Here is an 18,782-nt window from a genome sequence, read left to right as displayed (position 1 = left end):
TGTGGATGAGGGGCCTTTAGGGGCCTTTGTGCAGGGTGCTTTTTGGGGTCAGGAGGCTTTTTGGGGTAGTTTCTGGTGGGTGGGGCCTTTTTGGGGTGCTGTGTGTGAGGTGCATTTTGGGATGGGGAGCTTTTTGGAGTACTTTATGGCGGATGATGAGCCTTTTTGGGGTGCTCGGTGCAGGGCTACATCTTTGAGGCCAAGAAGCTAGTGTAGCACCCCCAGGGGGTCACCCCAAACCCTGGGGGGGTTCCTCCCCAAACCTGGGGGGCCGCAGCCCCACAGAACACCGGGGCACTGGAGGGGGCTTGGGGCACGCTGCCTGCACCCGCTGTGGGGTTTTGAGGGGGACATTTTGGGATCAATAAAGGCTGTGGGGTCCCTGGGCATGCATTGGTGCTTTTTGGGGTGCTGGGGGGGGCTTTTGGGGTGGGGGGCTTTGGGGGATACTTACGGGTGGATGGGGGCCTTTTTGGGGTGTCCTTTTGGGGTGCAGGTACTTTTGGGGGTACTTCGGATGAGGACCTTTTTGGGGTGCTGTGAGGGGGTGCTTTTTGTGGCACTTTAGGGTGGATTGGGGGCCTTTTTGGGGTAGGGGTGTTTTTTGGGATCCTTTAGGGTGGATGAGGGGCTTCTTTTAGGGTGCTGTAAGTGGGATGCTTTCTGGGGTTGGGGTGCTTTTGGGGGTACTTTGAATGAGGGCCTTTATGGGGTGCTGTGGGGGGGTGCTTTTTTGTGATACTTTAGGGTAGATAAGGGCTCTTGAGGTGGGGGTGCTTTTGGGGTACTTTAGAGTGGATGTGGTGCCTTTTGGGGGCAGGGGTGCTTTTGGGGGTACTTTAGGGCTGATTGGGGGACTTTCTGGGGTGGGAGTGCTTTTTGGGGTCCTTTAGGGTGAATGAGGGGTTTCTTTTAGGGTGCTGTAAGTGGGATGCTTTTGGGGTTGGGGTGCTTTTGGAGGTATTTTAGGGTAGATGAGGGGTATTTTTGGGGTGGGAGGGTATTTTTGGGGGATACTTTAGCGTGGATGTGGTGCCTTTTGGGGGCAGGGGTGCTTGTTGGGGTCCTTTAGAGTGGATGAGGGCCTTTCTTTTAGGGTGCTGTAAGTGGGATGCTTTTTGGGGTTGGGGTGCTTTTGGGGGTATTTTAGGGTAGATGAGGGGTCTTTTTGGAGTTGCTTTTTGAGGTGGGGGTGCTTTTTGGAGACACTTTAGAGTGGCTGTGGTGCCTTGTGGTGGCGGGGCTGCTTTTCGGGGTACTTTAGGGCAGATTGGGGGCCTTTTGGGGTGGGGGTATTTTGGGGTCCTGCAGTGCGGACGAGGCCCCAAACACCCCAAAACCCCTCCCTGGAATCGGAAACCCCTCGGGGGGGGGTTGCCCCCTTCTCCCCCAGCACCCAAGGGTGCCCCCGAGCCCCCCACACCGCCAGGGGGCGGCGGCGGGGCCTTTCCGGGCCGAAATGGCGGCGGCCTTCGAGCACCTGGGGCTGGACCCGCGGCTGCTGCGGGTACCGGGGGGGGACCGGGGGACACCGGAGGGGGTCCGGGGGGGGCTGTCCGGGCCCCCCCCGTGACTCTCCGTCCCCCCAGGCCGTGTCGGAGCTGGGCTGGGCCGCCCCCACCGCCATCCAGGCCCAGGCCATCCCCGCGGCGCTGGAGGGCCGCGACCTCCTGGCCCGGGCCCGCACCGGCTCCGGGAAGACGGCGGCCTACGGCCTGCCCCTGCTGCACCGCCTGCTGCGGGCCGCGGTGACGGGCGGGCACCGGGGGGTGGGGGGGCTCCATGGGGGGGGGGCACCCTGGGGGGAAGGCCATGTGGGGGCCACGAGGTGTGTGGGGTCTGTAGGGTGGGGGCTGTGAGAGGGAGGGGGGCACCCTGGGGTGTTTGGGATCAATGGGGTGGGGGCTGTGGGGTGGGGGCATCCTGGGGTGGGGGCACCCTGGGGGGGGGCCATGTGGGGGCCATGTGGGGTGTGGGCTCTGTGGGGTGGGGGCTGTGAGGGGTATGGGGGCACCCTGGGGTGTTTGGGATCAATGGGGTGGGGGCTGTGGGGTGGGGGCATCCTGGGGGGGGGCCATGTGGGGTGGGGGGGCTCTGTGGGGTGGGGGCTGAGAGAGGGATGGGGGCCACGTGGGGGCCATGAGGTGTTTGGGTTCTATGGGGTAAGGGCACCCTGGGGTGGGGGCCATGTGGGGGCCACGAGGTGTGTGGGCTCTGTGGGGTGGGGGCTGTGAGGGGTATGGGGGCACCCTGGGGTGGGGGGGCTCCATGGGGTGGGGGCTATGAGAGGGATGGGGGCTGTGTGGGGGCTGTGTGGGGTGTCGGTTCTGTAGGGTGGGGGCTGTGAGGGGCATGGGGGCACCCTGGGGTGTTTGGGATCAATGGAGTGGGGGCTGTGGGGTGGGGGCACCCTGGGGGGGGGCCATGTGGGGTGGGGGGGCTCTGTGGGGTGGGGGCTGAGAGAGGGATGGGGGCACCCTGGGATGTGGGGGGGGCTGTGGTTGGGGGCTGAGAGGGGTATGGAGCGCCCTGGGGTGGGGGCTGTGGGGTGGGGGCACCCTGGGGTGGGGGCTCTGTGGGGTGTGGGCTCTGTGGGGTGGGGGCTGAGAGAGGGATGGGGGCCACGTGGGGGCCATGAGGTGTTTGGGTTCTATGGGGTGGGGGCACCCTGGGGTGGGGGCCATGTGGGGGCCATTTGGGGTGTGGGCTCTGTGGGGTGGGGGCTGTGAGGGGTATGGGGGCACCCTGGGGTGTTTGGGATCAATGGGGTGGGGGCTATGAGAGGGATGGGGGCTGTGTGGGGGCTATGTGGGGTGTCGGTTCTGTAGGGTGGGGGCTGTGAGGGGCGTGGGGGCACCCTGGGGTGTTTGGGATCAATGGGGTGGGGGCTGTGAGAGGGATGGGGGCCATGTGGGCACCCTGGGGTGCGTGGGATCCATGGGGTGGGGGCTGAGAGGGATGGGGGCACCCTGAGGTGTTTGGGATCTGTGGGGTGGGGGCTGACAGGGGGGATGGGGGCACGCTGGGGTGTGTGGACTCCATGGGGTGAGGGCTGATAGGGATGGGGGCACCTTGGGGTGTGGGGGCTCCATGAGGTGGGGGCTGTGAGAGGGACGGGGGCACCCTGGGGTGGGTGGACTCCTTGGGGTGGGGGCTGAGAGGGATGGGGGCCATGAGGTGTGTGGGGTCTGTGGGGTGGGTGCTGGTGGGAGTGGGGGCACCCAGGGTTTGTGGGATCCTTGGGGTGGGGGCTGTGAGAGGGATGGGGGCCACGTGGGCACCCCGGGGCGTGCAGGACCCATGGGGTGGGGGCTGATTGGAACAGGGGCGCTGTGGGGTGTTGGGAATTGGTGGGCGCTGTGGGGTGTGGGTGCTCCAGGGGGTGTCCAGCACCGGGGGGGGGGGAGGAAACTGGGGCATGTGGGCTTCTTAAAGCATCACATGGAGGGGGGGGGAGTCTCTGTGGGGTTTGGGGGGGCTCCATGGGGTGCCTGGGGGCTGTGGGCTTAGGGTTTTTTTTGGGGCTTAGGGAGCTCCATGGGGTGCCACGGGCTCTGGGGGCTCCGCGGGGTCCCACGGCGCAGCTCCCCCAGCCCCGCTGCCACCATCCCCGCGGTCCCCGCCGCACCGGGGCCGGGTGGCGCTGACGGTGACACCGTGTTGGGGGGGGGTTGCAGGCGCCCGGCGCGGCGGCGCAGGCGGTGCGGGCGCTGGTGCTGGTGCCCTCCAAGGAGCTGGGGCTGCAGGTGGTGCTGAGCCTGCGGCGCCTCGCCGCCTTCTGCGCCCGCCACGTGCGCGTCGCCGACATCTGCGCCCACACCGACCTGGCCGCCCAGAAGTGAGCAGCCCCCTCCCCTTGTCCCCTGCGCTTCCCCCTTTCCCCGGGGGTGTCCCCGAGCTGGGGTGACCCCCCCGCCCTTTTTTTTTGTGCCTTGTCCCCGAGGCCGGTGCTGATGGAGCGGCCGGAGGTGGTGGTGGGCACGCCGGGCCGGGTGCTGGCGCACCTGGAGGCGCGCAGCCTGGTGCTGCGGCACTCGCTGGAGCTGCTGGTGCTGGACGAGGCCGACCTGCTGCTCTCCTTCGGCTTCGGAGACGACCTCAAGGCCCTGCTGTGGTGAGGGGAGGGCCGGGGGGGCGCGGGGAAGGGGGTTATGGGGGTGAGGGAGGGGTTTTTGGGGGCGTTGGGGAGGTTTGGGGGCACGTCCGGGACTGTGGGGTGTGGGGATGAGGGGAGGTTGTGGGGATATGGGGGGGGTTGGGGGGGGTATTGGGGAAATTTGGGGGCACGTCCGGGACTGGGGGGGGTTGGTGGGGTGAGGGGAGGTCGTGGGGATGTGGGGGGGGAACTGGGGAGGCATTGGGGAACTTTAGGGGCACGTCTGTGAGTGTGGGGTGCTGCCGGGGGTAGGGGCCATGGGGACATGGGTAGGGGTTTTGGAGGGGGCGTTGTAGAGTTTTGGGGGCACAGCCATGAGTGTGGGGTGTGGGTGGGGTGAGGGGAGGCCATTGGGGTGCAGGTGGGGGCTTGGGGGGGCACTGGGGAGGTTTGGGGCATGTCCGGGACTGTAGGGTGCTGCTGGGGTGAGGGGAGGCCATGGGGATGTGGGGGGGGTTTAGGGGGGCATCGTGGAGGTCCAGGGGCACGTCCAGGACTGTGGGGTGATGGTGGGATTAGGGGAGGCAGTGGGGACACGGGTAGGGGTTGGGGGGGGGCACTGAGGAGGTTTGGGGTTGCATCCAGAGCTGTGGGGTGCTGCTGGGCTGCAGGGACTCAGGGGTCCCATGGGATGCTCTGCGGGTTTTGGAGCACAACCAGTGCTGGGGGGGTGCCCCCGCAGGCTGGGTGGGCACCGTCAGGCGAAGGGGAGGGGGGACCCCACTACGGGGCCAGCGCTGAGCCCCCCCCGCCCCCCCAGCCACCTCCCCAAGATCTACCAGGCGCTGCTCGTCTCGGCCACCTTCAACCCCGACGTGGAGGCGCTGAAGGAGCTGGTGCTGCACAACCCGGTGAGCGGGGGCGGCGGGGGGCTCGGGGTGGGCGCGGCAACCCCGGGGGCACCATTTAGGGGATCTGGGGAGGCTTCCCCCCGACCCCCCAGCCCTGATGGGGTGCTCGCAGGTGATAGTGCAGCCGCAGGAGCCCCGGCTGCCGGGCGGCGCGCAGCTGCAGCAGTGGGTGGTGCGCTGCGACACGGAGGAGGACAAATTCCTGCTGCTCTGTGCCCTGCTGAAGCTGGCGCTGCTGCGGGGCCGCGCGCTGCTCTTCGTGGGCGCCCTGGCCCGCTGCTACCGCCTCAAGCTCTTCCTCGAGCAGTTCGGCATCGCCGCCTGCGCCCTCAACTCCGAGCTGCCCGCGCGCTCCCGGTAACGCGCAGCGGGGACGGGGATGGGGTGCCCCGGAGGGAACTGGGGGGGGTTCGGGGAGCCAGGCTGCTGGAGGGAGGGGTATGGGGAGTGTGAGATGTGGTTTTGGGGGCACCCGTGGGGAACGGGGTGCTGCTGGGTGTCCCTAAAGGGCTGGGAGGGTGGTGGGGTGCTGAGGGAAGGGGATTGCCCGCGGGGGACAGCCTGGTGCTCATGGGGTGCCGCGGGGTGTCTGGGGGATGTGGGGTGCGCTTGGGGTGCCCAGGGTAACACCGGGGGGGGGCACAGCGTTGGGTAGGAGCGGGGTGGTGGCAGGGGGGAGGTGGCAGTGCTGAGGGCCCCCCGCGTGTCCCCAGGTGCCACGTCATCACCCAGTTCAACCGCGGCCTCTACGACTACATCGTGGCCACGGACGAGGAGGCGCTGGAGGCGCCCGCGGGGCAGCCCCCCCAGAAGAAGCGCAAGGGCGCTGCCGACGGGTGAGCGGGCACCCGTGGGTGCCAGCGGGGCAATGCCCAGCGAACGGGGCCCAGGGTCTGGAGCAGCGTCCCCGTGTCCCCCCACGAGGTCCCTGTGCCCCCCATGGGATCCCCGTGCCCCCCACGATGTCCCCGTGCCCCACGGGGTCCCCGTGCTGCAGGGACATCCTTGCTCTGTCCGTCCCCATGCCCGGGGTGTCCCTGCGTTCCCCTGCTGGGGGATTTTCTCTTTTCTGGGGGATTTGTGCCAAGGGGAGGTCCCAGTGTCTATGCCCAGGGGTGTCCCTGTCCCCAGGCTGTCCCCTTGTTCATGGGGGGCTCTTTGCATCGGGATCTCATGTCCCCATGGCCCCAGGTGTCCCCATAACCATGGGCATCGCTCAGGGGTGTCCCTGTATGAGGGTGTCCTCGTGCCCAGGGCGATCCTAAAGCGTCCCCATGCCCACATGGGTGTCTGCCCCAGCTGTCCTCATCCCCATGGGGTGTCCCCTTATCCCCCCGCCACCTTCCCCTTCCCACCCCCCATCACATTTTCCCCCCTCCCAGGAAAGGCAAGGACCCGGAGTACAGCGTCGCGCGGGGCATCGACTTCCAAAACGTGGCCGCTGTCATCAACTTCGACGTGCCGCCGACCGTCGAGTCCTACATCCACCGCGTGGGCAGGTCCGGGGGACTTGGGTGCTCCGGGGTGGGGGGGCGTGGGGGCGGCCTTTTGGGGGTGCTTGGGCGGGCGCCCCACTGCTGCACCCCTCCGTGCCCGCAGGACGGCCCGCGCGGACAACCCCGGCACGGCGCTCACCTTCGTGCTGCCCGAGGAGCGGGACCGGCTGGCACAGATCGAGGACAGGCTCGCAGGAGGTCAGGGGGAGGCTTTGTCACCGCGGGGTGGGGGGCACCGGGTGCCAAGGGACATCGTGGGGGTGTCCCCGAGGGCACCGGGGGGCACGGGAGTGTCCTCAGGGAACGTCCCCGTGTGTGTCCGCAGAGAACGGCGGGTCCATGCTGCAGCCCTACAAGTTCTGCATGGAGGAGATCGAGGGCCTGCGGTACCGCTGCCGGGTGAGCGCGGGCGGGGACGGGGACGGGGGGGTGGTGGCGGTGCCCCCTCCCCGGCTCTGACCCCGAGTCCCCCAGGACGCCATGCGCTCCGTCACCAAGCAGGCGGTGAAGGAGGCTCGGCTGCGGGAGATCAAGGAGGAGCTGCTCAACTCCGAGAAACTCAAGGTACCCCCGGCACCCCGAGGGGGCTGTGGGGTGGGCACGGGGGTGGGTGCGGGGTGCCAGGAGCCCCCCCCTGACGTCCCCTCCCCGTCCCCAGACGTACTTCGAGGACAACCCCCGCGACCTGCACGTCCTGCGCCACGACAAGCCGCTGCACCCCGCCATCGTCAAGCCTCACCTCCGCAACGTGCCCGACTACCTGGGTACGTCCCGCGCCCGACGGCGGCTTCGGGGTGGCGGGGAGGGGTGGGGACACAAGACCCCAAAACAGGGAGAGGGGTGCAAGGCCAGGGGGTGTCCCCGGAAAGCGCTTCACCCTCTGATGCCCCGCTCCATGCCCGCAGTGCCACCCAGCCTCCGCAGCATCGCCAAGCCCAACCTGAAGAAGCACAAGCGGCTGCGGCTGCCCCACGCCGGTGCCGGCCGCCGCGGTGGCCCCACGGTGAGTGCGGGACAGTTGTGATCCCCCCCCCCGGGCACGGGGGGTACCCACCTGTCCCCTGCTTTTTCAGAGTCTGACGCCGCTTTTCTCTGCCCTTACAGGCACGCCGCAACGCCAACCCACTGCAGAGCTTCAAGTACACCCGCCAGCGCACCAAGCGCCGTGCCACGAAGTCCTCCTGAACCCCCCCTGCCCCCCCAGGGGCTGTGCCCGGGACCACCGCAGCCGCCTCGCGGCCCCCCTGGCGGATGGGGTGTCCCTGGGGTGTCCCCTGCAGGCGGCCGCGCGCAATAAAGGTGCCGCTGGGCTGTGCCAGCCGTGTGGTGGGGTGCTTCTCCGGCCGGGCAGCGCCGTGCCCGCGGGCTGCGTGACGGTGGCAGGGGCACAGGGGAGGGTTGGTGACGCAGGGGTGGGAAGCCTCAGATGCGGGACAAAGGTGCCAGCGCGTTATCACGCCCCCCCCTTATCGATACCAAGGCTGTAAATGGGGCCAAGGGCACAGTACGCACAGCAGTGCCAGCTTTGGACCCCCCCCATCCCCTCGAGGCACCCGTCACCCCCCACCCCAGCACCACCACGGCACCACGGTGCCCGCCGCCCGCTGGCATCCGTCCTCCAGGGCTGGCACACGCCCGTCCCCCAGAGCCTGGCACCCGTGTGCCACCAGCACAGCGCCTTCGGGGTGCCCGAGTTCACCGTGTGCCCGCCTGCCCTGTGTGCCCGGCCCTGCCCGTGGCGTGCGAGATGGGTGGCAGCGCCGCGGTGCCCCTATCGCCCGCCGTTGCCTCTTATCGGGGCCTTGGTCTCTTATCGGGGCCGATGCTTCTCCAAGGCTGCCCGGTGGCCCTGAACCTTCCTGGCAGCTTGGTGGGGCAGAGGACTCTGAGGTGGGCACGGCAGCCCCGTTTCTGTTAACAGAAGCAGTTTCAGCGCCCCGTGGGGCAGGCAGGGAGGCGAGCCCTGTTCCTCCTTGCCCTCGCTGACTGGGCACGTGCTGTGGGGCACACTTTGGCACCCCGGGGTGCCCGACGCTCCCTGTGCCAGGCAGAACGGGTTTCCCACGGCTGGCACAGCCTCGCCAGCGCCTCCTTGGGTGTTCCTGCAAACCCGCGGGGACGTCCCCAGTGGGCACAGCCCTGCCAAAACACGTAGGCAACAGCGGTGCGAAACTCCCCGTGGGTGACTCAGGTGCCCACTCCCTTGGGCAGGGGGGCACCCAGGCACCTGTCAGTCGGGGCACCTCCCCGCCGGGATGCTCCAGCTGACAATGCCGATCGATCCGGGTTAATGATCACTGTGCCTTTACAGCTCCGGCGCCGGCTGATTGGCCTCGGTGCCATCAGGCCAGAAGACCTCACAGGCGGCAGCCGCCCAAGGGATACGGGGTCTTATAGGGGCCGGGCGAAGCCGGCAGCACCCTTTTGCCCACGATGGCAGCGTCTCCGGCGCTGGCCGGCGCGGTGCTCGGCGCCCTCCTGGCGCTGGTAGGTGCTTGGGGGTGGCCGAGCGCGGTGAGGTTCGGAGGGGTGGTGACAGCAGGGGGACACCCATGGGTGTCAGGTGCTTGGTGTGTTTTGGGAGAGGCTGGGGGCACCGAAGCGAGCTGGCTCCCCATGAGTTGAGCCCCCACGCGCCCCTCTCCTCGCTCCGCAGGCCGCGCCGGAGCTGACGCCGATCCACCGCGCCGGCTACTGCGCTTTCTACGACGAATGCGGGCGCAACCCCGAGGTGAACGTCTCGCTGGTGTCCTCCAACGTGCCCTGCCTCTACAACGGGCCGGCGCATCTGGCCACGGGCCCGCTGCTGCAGCTGCTGCGCTCCGTCTGCCCCGAGCTGGTGCGCGGGGACAACGACACGCGGGTGTGCTGCACGCTGCGGCAGCTCACCGCCCTGCAGGTCAGCGTGGCCCTGTCTGGCACCGTGCTGGCCCGCTGCCCCTCCTGCTCCCGCAACTTCGCCAACCTCTACTGCAACAACATCTGCAGCCCCGACCAGAGCCTCTTCACCAATGTCACCCGCATGGTCAACCGCACCACGGTGCTGGGGGTGCAGCAGGAGGCCGTGGTGGAGTACCAGTGCTTCTACAGCCAGCGCTACGCTGACGCCGCCTTCAACTCCTGCAAGGATGTGCGGCTGCCGGCCACGGGCGGCTACGCCATCGACACCATGTGCGGCATCTACGGCGCCCGGCTCTGCACCACGCAGCGCTGGCTCGACTTCCAGGGCGACAAGAACAACGGGCTGGCCCCGCTGCAGATCGACTTCCAGCTGGTGCCCAACGGCACGCAGCCCGGCGACGGCATCGAGCCGCTGGACGAGCGGGCGTGGGGCTGCAGCGAGGCGCTCAGCGCCGACCAGCAGCCCTGCTCCTGCCAGGACTGCGCCGAGTCCTGCCCGGCCGTGCCCGCGCCGCCCGACCCCGCGCCACCTTTCCGCTTGGGCGCCGTCGACGGCGCTTTGGTCATCTGCGTGCTGCTCTTCGGCTTCTTCGCCCTCGTCTTCCTCACTGCCTTGATGTGCCGCGGGAAGAAGAAGAAGGCGGCGCCGGCTCCTTGTGAGGGCTGTGCGGTGCGCTTGGGCACCTGCAGCCACCGCTTCCTGGCTGATGTTTTCCGCCACTGGGGCACGCTGGTGGCCAGGCACCCGGTGCCGGTGCTGGTGGTGGCGGCGGTGGTGGCGGTCGGGCTGTCGGTCGGGATGATGACCCTGCAGCTCACCACCGACCCCGTGGAGCTGTGGTCGGCGCCGGGCAGCCAGGCGCGGCAGGAGAAGGCGTTTTACGACGAGCACTTCGGGCCCTTCCTGCGCACCTGCCAGGTGATCGTGACGGCGCGGGACCAGCACCCGGGGGCCACCTACAACTCGGTGGTGCTGGGCGCCAAGAACTTCAGCGGGGTGCTGTCGGCCGAGGTGCTGGAGGCGCTGCTGGAGCTGCAGGATCAGCTGACAGGGGCGAGCGTCTGGGTGGAGGAGGAGGGCAGGGAGGTGACGCTGCAGGACGTCTGCTACGCGCCCCTCAACCCCTCCGAGCCCAGCCTGGCCGACTGCTGCATCAACAGCGTGACGCAGTACTTCCAGAACAACCGCACCCACCTGGCCATGGAGGCCACCCAGACCGTGGGCAAGGAGACCGGCACCGTGGACTGGCACGATCACCTCATCTACTGCGTCAAGTGGGTGCCCACGGGGCTGCCTGCGGGGTGCCGGGCACTGCGTGGGGTCGGGATGATGGCTGGGGGGTGATGGATGTTGGCATGGGGTTCGTAGGGTGATGGGCTATGGGGTCAGGGTGATGGCTGTGGGGTGCTGGATATGGCACGGTGCTCGGCTGTGGGGTCAGGGTGATGCTCATGGGGTGCTGGATGTTGGCATGGTGCTTGTGGGGTGCTGGGCTATAGGGTCAGGGTGATGGCTGTAGGGTGCTGGGCTATGGCGTCAGGCTATGGCTGTGGGGTGCTGGATGTGGCACGGTGCTCGAGGGGTGCTCAGCTGTGGGGTCAAGGTGAGGTCTGTGGGGTTCTGGACACAGCACGATGCTCACAGTGTGCTCTGCTATAGGGTCAGGGTGCTGCCTGTGGGGTGCTGGATATGGCACAGGGCTTATGAGGTGCTGGGCTGTGGGGTTGGAGTGATGCTTGTGGGGTGCTGGGGTATGGGGTGAGGGTGATGCCTATAGGGTTCTGGACGTGGCATGGTGGGTGCTTGGGGGGGGGTCGACTATGGGGTCAGGGTGATGCCTGTGGGGTGCTGGATGTGGCATGGTGCTTGTGGGTTGCTGGGCTGTGGGGTGAGGGTGCTGGCTGTGGGTTGCTGTTGTGGTGTGGTGGCTGTGAGCTGCTGGGCTATGGGGTCGGGCTGATGACCATGGGGTGCTGGACATGGTGGGGTGCTCATAGGGTGCTGGGCTGTGGGGTCAGGGTGCTGCCCGTGGGGTGCTGGACGTGTCACACTGCCCATATGCCACCAGGCTACGGGGTCAGGGCGATGCCTGCCAGGAGCAGGGCTTGGTCGCGGGCTGTGGGTGGTGGGGGGCACCGGGCGCAGCCCCCGCTCACTGGTGCCGTGTCCCCACCAGCTCCCCGCTCTCCTTCAAGGACATCACGACGCTGGAGCTGAGCTGCATGGCCGAGTACGGGGGGCCCGTCTTCCCCTACATCGCCCTTGGGGGCTACCCAGGTGAGTGGGTGGGTGCAGTGGGGTGGGAGGGGGTGCGATGGGGTGCGGTGGGGTGCAGTGGGGTGCAGTGGGGTGCAGCGGGGTGCCATGGGTGCCGTGCCGTGCCGCAGACTCCGAGTACACGCAGGCGGAGGCGCTCATCGTCACCTACTCCCTCAACAACTTCCCGCGGAGCGACCCGCGGAACAAGTGGGTGCTGAGCTGGGAGCAGCGCTTCCTCGAGGTGGTCCGCGACTTCCAGCGCAACCACAGCCAGAACCTCTCCGTCTCCTTCATGGCTGAGGTACGGCGTGTGGCAGGTGGGGTGGGGGGCACCCAGGGGTGCCCCAGTGCCCCTGCTCACCTGCCGCGTGCCCGCAGCGCTCGCTGGAGGATGAGATCAACCGCACCACGGGCGAGGACATCCCCGTCTTCGCCGTCAGCTACCTGGTGGTCTTCGCCTACATCGCCCTGGCGCTGGGCGAGTACACGGCCTGGCGCCGCGTGCTGGTAACGGCCGGGGAGTCAGGGAAGGTGCTGGCACCCAAGGGTGCTCGCCGGGTGCTGAATGGGTGTCCCGGTCCTGCCGCAGGTGGAGTCGAAGGTGACGCTGGCGCTGGGCGGCATCGCCGTGGTGCTGGGCGCCGTCTTCGCCTCCATGGGCTTCCTGGCGCTGCTGGGGCTGCCTTCGTCCCTCATCATCCTCGAGGTCGTGCCCTTCCTCGTCCTTGCTGTGGGTGCTGACAACATCTTCATCTTTGTGCAGGAGTACCAGGTCGGTGCCGCTGGGGGTCCCTGGAGGGTGCAGGAGCACCCATGGGTGTGGGGAGGTCCCCGTGGGACACCTCCGGGTGCAGGGATCCCTGCGGGGTACGTGGACATGGGGGCAGCCTTGGGTCCCCCTGGGGTGGGCTCAGGGGTTCTTTGGGTTCTGGGGTCCCCATGGGGCATGGCAGCACCCTTGGGTGGAGGGTCCCAAAGGGGGAAGTAGGGGGCATGATTGAGCTCAAGGGATCCCCATAGGACAAAGGGCCACCCATGGGTGCAGGAGTCTCCAAGGGTCACAATGGAGATCCCAATGGGGCTTGGGGACATGGGGATGTCTCCATGGGACCAAGGGCCACCCATGGGTGTAGGGGTCTCCAAGGGTCATGATGGGGATCCCAATGGGGCTTGGGGACATGGGGAGGTCCCCATGGGACAAAGGACCACCCATGGGTGCAGGGATCTCCCAGGAACATGGCTGGGATCCCAGTGGGACTTGGGGACATGGGAAGGTCCCCGGGGGACACACGGGTGTCCCGCTGTCCACGCGGCAGCACCCCCAGGCCGCCGGGTGCCCATATGCAGGGCGGGCACCCCAACCTCCCGTCCCGGCCAGCAGCAGTCGCAGCGGGAGCCGGGCGAGACGCGGGAGCAGCACATCGGGCGGGTGCTGGCGCAGGTGGCACCCAGCATGCTGCTGTGCAGCATCTCCGAGGTCATCTGCTTCCTCCTGGGTGAGTGGGGACAGGGGTGCCCCCGGCATCACGCACCCAAGGGACCGCACGTGGCTGCAGGGCCGCGGCGCACCCCAACGGTGTCACCGGGGTGCTGACACCGGGGTGCTGACACCGGGGTGCCCGCAGGCGCCCTGTCCTCCATGCCCGCCGTCCGCACCTTTGCCCTCACGGCCTCGGTGGCCATCGCCTTCGACTTCCTCCTCCAGATGTCGGGCTTCGTCGCCCTGCTGGCCCTCGATGCCCGCCGGCAGGAGGTACGGCACCGGTGCCCCCGGGTGCAAGGGTGGGCGCCCAAGGGTGTTTGGGGCATTGCGTGGGGTACCCGTGGGTATTTGGGTACCTGGGGTGGGTGCAGGGTGCCTCTGTACCCAATGTGTGTGGGGTTGGTGTGGGGCACCCCTGGGTCTTTGAGTGCCTGGGGGGGGGAAAAATGGAGGGTGTAGGGTGCCCATGGGTGGGAGGGTGACTGAGGTGCCCATGGGGTGCACCTGGGGTGCCCATGGGTATTTGGGTACTGTGGGTGGGCACGGGGTGCCTCTGTACCCAATGTGCATGGGGTTGGTGTGGGGCACCCATGGGTCTCTGGGTGCTTGGGGTGGGCAAAATGGAAGGCATGGGGTGCCTGTGGGTATTCTGAGCACCTTGGATGGGCGCAGGGTGCCCACAGGGTGCTTATGGGGCAGGGGGGTACCCAGGGAGGGCGCAGGGTGTCGCTGCACCCAGTCTGTTGGCATGGGGCACCCATGGGTCTTTGGGTGCCTGCAGTGGGCAAACTGGAGGGCGTGGGGTGCCCATGGGTGGGAAGGTGACTGCGGTGCCCATGGGGTACCTGAAGATACCCGGGGTGCCCATGGGGTGCCCACGGGACATGAGGGTGCCCAGGGTGGGCATAGGGGTGCCTGTGTACCCAAGGGTGTTGGTGGGCTGGCGTGCGGTTCCTGTGGGTATCTGGGGGCCCGGGGGCACCCACCCACCCCGGTGGCACCCTTAGGCTGCCCGCTTTGACATCTGCTGCTGCTGCGGGATGGAGAAAGGGGGCCCCACGGGGCCAGGCTTGAGGGTGCTGCGCCCCTTCCTGGACCACTTCTACACCCCGCTGCTGCTGCACCGCCTGATCCGGCCTCTGGTGGTCAGTGGGGGGCTGGGGGCACATGGGGATGTGGGGGGGGCTTTAGGGTATATGGGGGGACTGGGGGGGTCCTGGGAGGTGGGGGGCACAGGGGGGGCTGGGGCATCTGGAGGGGTTCAGAAGTCTTGGAGAGGGGGGGATGTGGGGGCATTTGGGGGCGGGCTGGGGGGCTTTGGGGGTGTTTGGGGCTCTGGGGGCTCCTGGGGGTGCCCTGTGCCATGGGGTGCCCTCACGGGGCCGGGTGCTGCCCCCAGGTGCTGCTCTTCCTCTTCTTCTCCTTCGCCGGGCTCTACCTCACACTGCACGTGACCGTGGGGCTGGACCAGGAGATCGCCATGCCCGAGGTGACACCCGGGGGACAGAGACACGTGGTGACAACAGGGTGCCCGGGGACGGGGACACGCGGGGATGGGATGGCTGCGTGCACGGCCCCATGTGGGGACAGCACTGGACGAGCGTGGCCCTGTATGGGAAGGGCACAACCCAACGTGGGGCCGTGCAGACGCAGCATGGCCAAGGGGACACCAAGCCCTGCTTTGGGGACACCTGGGGACACCGAGCCCCTGTTTGGGGATGCGGGCAGGGCTGGGCGCCACCACCCTCGCTGAGCACAGCCCCTGCCACCGCCAGGACTCCTACATGCTGCAGTACTTCTCCGACATGAACCGGTACCTGCCCGTGGGGGTGCCCACCTACTTCGTCACCACCAGCGGCTACAACTTCTCCTCGACCGAGGGCACCAACGCCATCTGCTCCAGCGCCGGCTGCGACGACAACTCGCTGACGCAGATGATCCAGTACGCCACGCGCTTCCCCAACGTGTGAGTGGGGCGCGGGGCGTGGGGCGGGCAGCGGGGCACGGCCCCCCCAGCACCCTGCCAGCCCCACCTCTGCCCAGGTCCTACCTCGCCATCCCCGCCACCTCCTGGGTGGACGATTTCCTCGACTGGCTCAACCCCACCGGCCGCTGCTGCCGCATCCACCTCGTCGGGAACCTCAGCGGGCAGTTTTGCCCTTCCACCAGCAGTGAGTGGGCACTGGTGCTCGCCGGGGGAGGGCTGCTGGGGGGGGGGGGGGCACCGCGATGCCTGGCGGGTGGATGTCGGGTGCCCGCCGTGCTGCCCATTGGGATCCCATTGGGTGCCCGCTGGGCGTCAATTCGGTTCTCATTGGGTGCTGCAACGGTGCCCATCGGGTGCTGTGATGGTGCCCATTGGTTCCCACCAAGAAGTCCATTGGGTGCCTACGGGGTCCCATTTGGTACCCACCAAGTTCCCATTGGGTGTTCATTGGAATGCCTCTGGGTGCCCATTGAGCTCCACTGAGATCCCATTGAGTCCCCACTGGGTGCCCATTGAGTCTCCATTGGGATCGCACTGAGTCTCTATTGGGATCCCATTGAATTCCCAGTGGGTGCCTACTGGGATCCAACTGAGTTCCCACTTGGTGCCATTTGAATTCCCAATGGGATCCCATTGAGTTCCCATTGAGCTCCCATTGTGATCCCATTAAGTCCCCATTGGGTGCCCATTGTCTTCCTATTGGGATCCCATAGAGCTCCCACTGGGATCCCATAGAGCTCCCAGTGGGTTCCCATTGGGTGCCCATTATTCCCACTGGGATCCCATTGAGTTCCCACTGGGATCCCATTTAATTTCCATTGGGATCCCACTGAGTTCCCATTAGGGACCTGTGATGGAGCCCACTGGGTGCCCACCACGGGGCCAACTGGTTGACCGTTGCGTGCCCTTGGGTGCCCCTTGGGTGCCCACCACGGGGTGTGTCGGGTGTCTTCTGGGTTCCTCCTGGGTGCCTGCCATGGTGCCACTGGGTGCCCGTTGTTCCCACGGGGGGTCCACGGGGTGCCTGCCGCGGCACCCTTGGGTGCTTACCCTGCTTCCCACTGGGTCCCCACGGCCGTGCCCACAGACGACATCAGCTGCCTGTTGGGGCAATGCCTGGACACCACGCGGCGGCCGACGGTGGAGGAGTTTGAGCGCTTCCTGCCCTGGTTCCTCCACGACCTCCCCACCCTGCAGTGCGCCAAGGGGTAGGTGCCACCCCAGGGTGCCACGGCGGGTCCCCAGGGTGGGGCTCAGCACCCTCCATGCAGCCACGGGTGACCCGTTGCCCCCTCCCCACAGCGGCCTGGGCGCCTACGACACGGCGGTGAGCATGGACGCCAACGGCACCATCATGGGTGAGTGCGGGGCAGGTGGCAGGGGCTGGGGGCACCCCGGGGTGCCCGGCTGAGCCCGCTGCCCCCCAGCCTCGCGGTTCATGGCGTACCAGCGGCCGCTGCGGACCTCGCAGGAGTACACGGCGGCGCTGCGGGCTGCCCGCGCCCTGGCTGAAAACATCACCGGCACCCTGCGCCAGGTGCCCGGCACCGACCCCGATTTCCGCGTCTTCCCCTACACGTAAGCCTCCTGGGAGGGGTCAGGAAAGGAGGGGGTGCCCCCCAGGTCGGGGGGGGGCTCAGGGTGGGTGCCCAGTGCCCAGTTTGGGGTCAGGGTGGCCGGTGAGGACTCAGCATGGGTGCCCAGTTAGGGGTGCCCAGCCTGTGTCAGTGTGGGTGCTCCCATTTGGGGTCACTGTGGGTGTCCCCTGCCCAGTTAGGGGTCAGGGTGTCCAGTTAGGGCCCAATGTGGGAGACCATTTATGGGTGCCCAGCCTGTGTCAGTGTGGGTGCCCTATTTTGGGGTGCCCCAGTTTGGGGTGCCCAGGTAAGGGCCAGGGTGGGTTCCCCCTGTCCAGCTAGGGATCAGCCCACCCAGCTAGGGGTGCGCAGTTGGGTGTCAATGTGGGTGCCCCACTTTGGGTGCCCCACTTTGGGGTGCCTGGTTCAGGGTCCGCGTGGGCACCCCAGTTCCTTACTGGTGTTAACGTGGGAGCCCAATTCATGGCCGGGCTCCGGGGGTGTTGGCCCGGGACAGGGGTGCCCGGTGGCCACCCCGGGGTGCCAGCAGCGGTGACAATCCCGGCAGGGTGACGTACGTGTACTACGAGCAGTACCTGACGGTGGTGGGCGAGGGCCTGTTCACGCTGGCGCTGTGCCTGGTGCCCACCTTCCTCGTCTCCTTCGTGCTGCTGGGCATGGACCTGCGCTCCAGCGTCGCCACCCTCATCACCATCACCATGATCCTGCTGGACACCGTGGGCATCATGGCCCTCTGGGACATCCCCTACAACGCCGTGGCCCTCATCAACCTTGTGGCGGTGCGGGGCATGCGGGGAGGCACGGGGACACGGGGCGCAGGAGGTGGCACGGGGATCTGGGGCACACGGGAGGTGGCACATGGGGACCTTGGGGAGCACAGGAGGTGGCACAGGGACCTGGGGACACCTGGGGACAACAGCTTGAGGACCTGGGGCACGTGGGGTGCACGAGCACCATGGGTGCCCCACGCCTCCCCCCATCCCGCACCGTGCCAGCCCCAGGGAGCCACCCACGGGTGCCCTCCCCGGTGACACCGCTGTCCCCGCAGGCCGTGGGCATCTCGGTGGAGTTCGTGTCCCACCTCACCTGCGCCTTCGCCCACAGCACCAAGCCCACCCGCGTGGAGCGCGCCGCCGAGGCCACCGTCACCATGGGCAGCAAGGTGGGGGCGGCACGGCCGCGGGGGCACCCCGGGGTGCTGCCGGTCACCCACGGGTGCGGGGAGGGGACAACCCGGTCACGATGACTGACCCTGTCGTGGCCGCAGGTGGTGGCCGGGGTGGCCATGACCAACCTGCCGGGCATCGTGGTGCTGGCCTTCGCCAAGGCGCAGCTCATCCAGATCTTCTTCTTCCGCCTCAACCTCATCATCACCCTCGCCGGCCTGGCGCACGGCCTCGTCTTCCTCCCCGTCCTCCTCAGCTACATGGGTAAGGCCCCGGGGGACGGTGCCGTGACACCGGGGGGACAGCGGGGTGGTGGAGGGCACGGACACGGCACCGACCCCGTTATTTCCCCGCAGGACCCAGTCCCCGGGCGACACCGGGGGACAGCAAGGGCAGCGCGGGGCCGGACACGGGGCTGGCCCTGGGCAACCCCTGCTTCGAGGGCTCGGTGCGCCAGCGGTGCTGAGCCCCCTCCATCCCCCACCGTGCCCCGTCCTGCTGCTGCTTTTTATACCGCGGTCGTATTTAAACTGGTTTTCTCAGAGCCAGTGACTGGGTTTAACTGGGCAGGGCGTGGGCACGCAGCATACAGAAAGTGCATCGGCTTCTGCGGTGTCACCGCGTCTGTGCGGGGACGGGGACGGGCGCGCAGGGCACCGGTAGGGATGGGGACACGCGGGGTGGCATGGGGCATGACGGGGACGGGGTCCTGTGGGGCACACAGGTGGCACGGGGGTGGGGCAGTGTGGGGACAGGGCCACATGGGGACAGGACACGCAGGGATGGGACACACGGACGTGCTGGGGACAGGGCCACACGGATATCTTGGGGACAGGACTTGTGGGGCACACGGGTGTGGTGGGGACGGGGCCACCTGGGATGCA

At 68.0% G+C, this 18,782-nt stretch overlaps 2 protein-coding genes across 2 annotated transcripts; both read left to right on the top strand.

Annotated features, from left to right (window-relative positions):
* The first annotated feature begins 1,448 nt into the window (after window positions 1-1,448).
* Window positions 1,449-7,821, top strand: DDX56 (DEAD-box helicase 56). Its single transcript, XM_084302428.1, has 14 exons — window positions 1,449-1,507; window positions 1,590-1,748; window positions 3,678-3,838; window positions 3,944-4,114; window positions 4,917-5,007; window positions 5,120-5,364; window positions 5,721-5,843; window positions 6,390-6,506; window positions 6,607-6,701; window positions 6,829-6,902; window positions 6,978-7,067; window positions 7,162-7,267; window positions 7,409-7,506; window positions 7,608-7,821. Exons 1-14 carry the CDS (start codon window positions 1,460-1,462, stop codon window positions 7,686-7,688), a joined length of 1,659 nt encoding a protein of 552 aa, XP_084158554.1. The 5' UTR covers window positions 1,449-1,459; the 3' UTR covers window positions 7,689-7,821.
* Window positions 7,822-8,932: 1,111 nt separating this feature from the next.
* On the top strand, window positions 8,933-18,364 carry NPC1L1 (NPC1 like intracellular cholesterol transporter 1; the record flags this gene model as incomplete). The annotated part of the gene is made up of 19 exons (XM_084302336.1): window positions 8,933-8,990; window positions 9,160-10,679; window positions 11,582-11,682; window positions 11,793-11,965; window positions 12,043-12,171; window positions 12,254-12,436; window positions 13,046-13,160; window positions 13,290-13,417; window positions 14,155-14,292; window positions 14,547-14,636; window positions 14,923-15,113; window positions 15,191-15,318; window positions 16,222-16,342; window positions 16,437-16,492; window positions 16,562-16,712; window positions 17,280-17,511; window positions 17,781-17,894; window positions 18,000-18,162; window positions 18,255-18,364. The coding sequence occupies exons 1-19, from the start codon at window positions 8,937-8,939 to the stop codon at window positions 18,362-18,364; spliced, it is 3,897 nt and encodes a 1,298-aa protein (XP_084158462.1). The 5' UTR covers window positions 8,933-8,936.
* Between the last annotated feature and the right edge of the window lie 418 nt (window positions 18,365-18,782).

Source organism: Netta rufina (genome assembly GCF_964035555.1).
Source record: "Netta rufina genome assembly, chromosome: 27".
Classification (NCBI taxonomy): Eukaryota; Metazoa; Chordata; class Aves; order Anseriformes; family Anatidae; genus Netta; species Netta rufina.
This window is presented reverse-complemented; position numbering and strand designations above follow the sequence as displayed.

What these genes read in the sequence shown, in the direction of transcription:
- DDX56 (XM_084302428.1), top strand. Translation starts at nt 1,460, where the DNA reads ATGGCGGCGGCCTTCGAGCACCTGGGGCTGGACCCGCGGCTGCTGCGG. An exon ending in ACCGACCTGGCCGCCCAGAA is followed by an intron (nt 3,839 to 3,943) that starts GTGAGCAGCCCC and finishes CTTGTCCCCGAG; the next exon opens with GCCGGTGCTGATGGAGCGGC. An exon ending in CGAGGACAGGCTCGCAGGAG is followed by an intron (nt 6,702 to 6,828) that starts GTCAGGGGGAGG and finishes GTGTGTCCGCAG; the next exon opens with AGAACGGCGGGTCCATGCTG.